Source organism: Nanorana parkeri, unplaced genomic scaffold (assembly GCF_000935625.1).
Source record: "Nanorana parkeri isolate BGI_ZX_2015 unplaced genomic scaffold, ASM93562v1 scaffold67, whole genome shotgun sequence".
Lineage (NCBI taxonomy): Eukaryota > Metazoa > Chordata > Amphibia > Anura > Dicroglossidae > Nanorana > Nanorana parkeri.
The window spans coordinates 412967-419266 of record NW_017306335.1 but is presented as its reverse complement, the minus strand read 5'-3'; the positions used below and the strand labels follow the sequence as shown (position 1 = coordinate 419266).

Sequence of the window (6300 nt, the reverse complement as noted above, 5' to 3'; positions counted from 1 at the left end):
CATGCAGCCGCCTTCACTTTCTCTACAACAGGGGTAGCCAAACTGCGGCCCTCCAGCTGTGGTGGAACTACAAATCCCATGAGGCATTGCAAGATTCTCACAGACATGACTCCTGGAGAGAGATGCATCATGGGATTTGTAGTTTCACCACAGCTGGAGGGCCGGAGTTTGGCTACCCCTGGTCTACAAGCTGCAGAGGAGACTCTAATATGGGATACACTCTGCTGGCAAATGTGCAAAGCTTAAAGTGTATGTAAACCCCGAAAATTAGCTTCTCTTTTTTGGTCTGTTAAATATACCATCGAAAGTGTTTTGTTGATATCTGTTTAATTAGTGCAAAGAAACCTGTTGATCCTGCCAGAAATCCGATGAGCTCCTAACTTCCCCTGGTGAACTGATAGTACTGTGCCTCCGCTGCACTAAAATCCCAAGCAGTGTTCTCACCCCTGCCCAGTTCTCTCCAGAACATCACCACCACCTTGGTATGGAGATGAGGTGAGAGGAACTGTTCTGTAGTCCTAATATATGTGTGACAACATTGCTCCTCCATAGATACAGTACAGTGAGTGAGCGTTGTCACCCTAGGACAAGAAGCATCTTACTGGTAGGATCATCAGGGGAAATTAAGGAAAAAAAGCCTAAAAAACCAAATGCAGCCACCACATGTAAAGACTAGTACGCTGCAACAGATGACATGTTTGTTCTTGGGTTTAGATGTGCCGTATGTAACAGCTTTGGGTAGAGTTGCCCTTTAAACCCAAAATCCTAAACAGCCCCACTTGGCTGTTGGCTGGAGATGGTTAATAACAGGTGGGGACACGGAATGATGAATGGGGACAGTGATGCTCCCTGCCGATGCCTCTGTCATGTACAAACCCCATTTTTTTATTTGCTGTATCATGTGGAACAAATCACATGTCTTGTAAATCTCGGCTCCTGCTGTGATTGATGCCTGATGGCCTCGGCAGGGCGGCCCGGGCTGTCCAGCTGCTGCTGTGTGTGAATTCCTCACCGCCTGTATCTCCGCTTGTTCAACCAGCCAGGTCTTAGAATATGAAAGTGCATCCATTGGCCACCAGACCTCAAGCTTTAACATGTTATTGGAGCTTCAAAAGTTGGTGCCGTCTTTTTAAATCTGCAGCTTTCATTTAAAAATAATCCCTGGTCATGAAGTTCCATCTTTAGGCCCTTCCTCTTATAGGGTGACCACTGTCTCCCAATTGTTCTTCTGCGTTGTCACTCTGTCACTGACATTCTTCCCTGGTTCAGACTACAAGCAGCCAAACCGACACACATTAGGAAGGAGTGGTCCACCGTTGTTGCTTTCAAGAACCCAGTGCAGAGCGATGATGTACAGCTGACATTGGAGAAGGGGCATGTAGACAGGAAGTGGCTAAAAGAGGCTGGAGCAAATCAGCAGCAATGAGATGGGGAAAGAAAATAGAATAATACAGTGCACAGAGCAAACTAAATGATATCCTTTCTGGGTTTACATCTACTTTAAACTCTGGGTGCAAAAACATTCACTTAAATATTTCTCAATGGCCACAGAGGATTCAATGCAGCTCTGATTGCACTAAATGGCTTTGCAAGCCCAGATTTTAACATGTAAAAGTAGCAGTGACCTCATCACTGTGCTGTACATAGCCTGTGCAGAGAGCAGAGCTGTGGGAGGGACCCAGAAGGACTGCAGACAATTACAGGAAGGGGTGATGACAAGACCAGTCACCCTGCAAAAGGAGAGAGAGCAGCAGTGAGTGGTCTTTGTTACAGGAGGGGCGGAGACAAGACCAGTCACCCTGCAAAAGGAGAGAGAGCAGCAGTGAGTGGTCTTTGTTACAGGAGGGGCGGAGACAAGACCAGTCACCCTGCAAAAGGAGAGAGAGCAGCAGTGAGCGGTCTTTATTAGAGGAGGGGGCGGAGACAAGATCAGTCACCACGCAAAGGGAGCGAGAGCAGCACTGACCGGTCTTTATTTACAGGAAGCTCCTCCACAGAGGCAAAGCGTCACAGGGGATTACTGCACTGATCTGAAAGAGATGCACAAAGCTCACCAAGATTCAAGGGACAATACACATGACTCTTGTATTTAGACAATATTTGCCTATTCCAGAGTTCATCTTTAAAGGGTCAGGTTCCCACTTTAAAATCACTAGTCAGCTTTTCATAGATGGTAGAGATTAACTATCGCCATTAGGAATCCGGCCCATTGCTGATACGAGTGCATATAAACCGGAAGTGGCTGAAAGAGGCTGGAGGGGATCAGCAGCACTGAAATAAAGGATACAATTTTATAGGGGAAAGACATGGCAATTGTAAGGTACGCTGGGGGAAATTTATCAAAATCTGGAGCAGTTGCCCATGGCAACCAATCAGCTTCTCTCTTCAGTTTGTTGAGTTTAGCTTTGATAATAAGAGGGAAGCTGACTGGTCATCATGAACAGCTGCCCCAGATTCTGTCAGTATCTGTCTGCAAGCTAACTTTCATCCAGTTATGGTTCACATCTACATTAGACCTGCCTTCTAGACATGGAGAACTTGTAAAACCAGAGAGTATGGGTCACGTCACCATCGATCTTGGGCATTGAACTTGTCGCCAGTGTCTATGGAATCGCTTCCTCAGCTAGCCAGGCCGACAAGATGTCGCTCCCTCATTGCTCTCTGACTAGCAGGAGGGCTTCAGCAGCATTCAGGGCCAGCAAGGAACCAATTCCACAGAGGACAGTGGAAGGTTGTCCGGCATGACTGCCCGATCGAATCCCCAGTGTAATATCAGTCTATAGCTAAGACCCTCCCATCTTGATGCCTGAGTACTGTCCCAAAGGGATGTGGAAGGGGGCCCTGCCTAGCCTTATGCAAATGTCAACATCTTTTTTAGGGGGGGAAATACAAATATTTTATATGCAACACTGCAGGGTTATAATATTATTGAAATTGGAACTAGTCCCACCATTTATTGTCCCCAACATTCAAGGCATGCCAACAGTCAAGGTTGCCAGTGTGCTTATTTCAGCTCTCAACCGAAATGGGGAGCCATTAAATGACTGGTCACATGTGCATCACCATGGCAACTACAGTCTAATAGAGGCCACAATGACGCCTTCCTTGGCTGTAAAGGAGAGGAGGTTGTAGTTCTGCTTTAAGGACTGAATTTTTCATTGCTCTATATGCTGGTTTCCCATGAAGCGCCTCAGTTTACATGAATACCTGTAAAAAATGGTGTATTAGAAGTTAGGATTTCTTTAAGTTTCACTTCTGAGGGGAATGTATATTCCTACACACAGCTGACTTCCTGTCTGTTATCCATTACCAGGTAGGTGCAGCCATTCGTGTTGCACAGGCACCCCTTCTGAGAGTGATGCCAGAGAGAATGGTTCCAGCTTTAGCCATCAAGTTAGTTCTTGTAGAGTCGAATCAAGATGGCTGCCTCCACTGGTCCCCCACGATATGGCTTCCCCATTCTAGGCCAAGGATAAACTGAAGATACATATAAATAGTGTCTGAATTCTTTTCCTGGAATCTCACTGTTCTTGTGAAGTGCTGCTGAGTGCGTTCTTATCACAGCCCTTCCCCCCAACCCAACTTGTGACTCTTTTATCCGTTTTCCATGTCACACAGCGGAGACCCCAGGGAGCGCTAGCAATGTGCCATATCTGCAGCAACTGGCTCAAATCACAGCCGTTAATTCCGCTTATCCAGGCGCTGACAGGCACTTAAGTCCTTGTGCGCTGAGACATGTCGCCCCTCCCGCCGTCCGCTCCGTCTGTGGATGGGACGCGGCAGAGATCATGTACCGTCTGTCCCGAGCCTCTTCACACCTGATAGGGTATGCGTGCATGGGACAAATTGAGCCAAAATACACAAACTTCCTCACCTCCAGCCGCTGCCGCCCCCCTTTCCTTTTATATCTAGACTTTCCCCCAATTCGATTGTAAGCTCCTGTGGTCACAGCTGTCTTCTCCTCCTGCCTCATATGCGTGCGCTTGTTTTGTCTCAACACCCTTTTATGAGTCCCCTGGGAGTTATGACATTGATAAGTGGCGCGGCACTTTGGCCCTCATGCCTCGCTGATGTCATCGTTTCCCGGTGAAATGACACTGCAATTTTTCCAAAATTTCCACGGAATGCAAATGATCTTCTCCCAGTCTCGTTATATTCTAAAAATGGAGCCTTAATGAATATTGTTTGTGTTCTGAATTTCGAAGGGGCTCAATGATATGTATTCTGTATTGTCTGTGGTGTGTGTGGTTGGGTATGGTGGAGGGCCGTATTGTGTATTAGTAGACAGCGGGGATTCTGGGTATGTACTGCGCTGTTTCTGCGACGCCTCGCTGATCATTTCTTATTTCTCCCCATCACACAGATGATCCAGCCCCTCCTAGAACTCGACCAAAACCGCAGCAAACTCAAACTATACATTGGGCACCTGACTGCCCTGTGCCACGACAGAGACCCCCAGATTCTGAATGCACTTCACCCGCCCGAATCCTACCACCTGGACGACAACCAGGCAGCTTGGGAGCAGAAGCTGCAGACGCTGACCGCCGAACAGGTGAGACGCCCCAATGAGGATTCCTCTTCATTTATAGAAAATTATATGATTTATCCTACTTTTTTTTATTCCACTTTTGCAACCAAAATTCAGACAACCCCCACCATGTATTTGTTATGTGTTCCTATTCACACACCATATCTAAAAATTAGGGATGTTCAGATACCAGTGCCGATACTTGGCATTTTCACGAGAACTACCAGGGTTGCAGCTGGGACCTGGCTCTGGCGCTCTAATACTGTCCTGAAATCATTAGTGCATCCCTTTATATGTATGTACTAGGGATGCACCGATACTAAGTACCGTACTATGTACAAGTACAAGTACAGATACTTTTCCAGCTGCACGACTACACTAGAGAAAAATTCAAAAGTTAGGAGGCAGCTGTCATGTGTAAGGAGCACACGGAGCTCCCGGGATTTGTACATCTCGGTTTTAATGTATGATTATAAATATATATAAGGAATGCACCGATACCAGTTTTTTTTACTCACAGATACAAGTACTGATACATTTCTGTTTATTGCCATGTGATAGTTTTTGTAAAACAATACAGACTAATGATTTCAGGACAGTGGTGGAGTGCCAGAGCCAGGTCCCAGCTGCAACCGCTGCAACCCTGGTAGTTCTCATGAAAATGCCAAGTAACGGTACTGGTATCTGAAAAGTATCATTGCATCCCTAATATATATATTTTTTAAATCATACATTAAAACTGGGATTCACAAATCCCAGGAGCTCCGTGTGCTCCTTACAGATGACAGCTGCCTCCTAACTTTTGTATTTTTCTCTAGTCTAGTCTTGGAGCTGGAAAAGTATCTGTACTTGTACTTGTTGCGAGTACGGTAGTTGGTATCGGTGCGTCCCTAATAAAAATCTTTTTTTTTCTTCTACCTTCTAGTTGTATTTGAGTTGCAGGCCTTTGCATGCTCCTCTCTCAGGTTCAGTAACAGGAACCTCTGAGGCTCCATTCACACATGAACGGTTTTTCGCACTAAACATAAAACCAATGCATTGCAATGTGCATTGTTCAGACTATTGCGGTGGCTGCGCGGTATGAAACCGCGGATCCCGCAAAATAGTCCAAGCGTAATTTTATGGGTGGGTTCCGCGCATTCTGGCTATAGTGCGGAAAATGTGCAGAATCCGTGCGTATGTTATTGTTTGCCCGGTTTTGTTCCACGCGGAAACCGCTATGTGTGATTGGAGCATGACTGTCCTAATAGAAAGACTTGGGACAGGCTGAGCTCCCCCTCATTACCATACAATGTCCTCAGATCTTTAAACCTTTGTTAGGACAGACAGTCCTGCCCATCTAGTTTACAAATGACAATGATATACAAGGAATGGGCCGCAGCCCTAGAATTGGACACCACACCCTTCAATCAAATGAGTAAACCGATACAGAACAAGGATAGGGCTTTCAAGGTGCCTAAACAAGAGCGAACATCTCCAAATAAACCAATGACGACTAGCAGTTTCCTTATCTGCAGGGTGGAGGCCTTTGGGCCACCAGGGCAAGATTTTAGTACCTATTTTGGAGAGACCCCTGTGACCGCAGGTGCTTTGGGACGTCTCCCTCCTGTGATCCACCACCCACATGGAATGCTGTCCGCCTCTGGTATTTGAGATCCCGACCTAAGTAGTCTTACTTTAGTAATGTGAACGTCCTCCTCCTGAAGAAACCATTTGAGGCGCAACGCGTTGAGAGACGCAAACCACTTCTGGCACCACATGCTGATTTATTT

The 6300-nt window shown here is 46.3% G+C and overlaps 1 protein-coding gene across 1 annotated transcript in view; it reads left to right on the top strand.

Annotated features, from left to right (window-relative positions):
* Positions 1–6300, top strand: part of ERC1 (ELKS/RAB6-interacting/CAST family member 1) — a 210556-nt gene that overhangs the window by 200497 nt on the left and 3759 nt on the right. The window contains exon 18 of the mRNA XM_018576477.1: positions 4364–4552. Coding sequence (XP_018431979.1) covers positions 4364–4552 — 189 coding nt within the window. The remainder of the gene's footprint in view (positions 1–4363; positions 4553–6300) is intronic.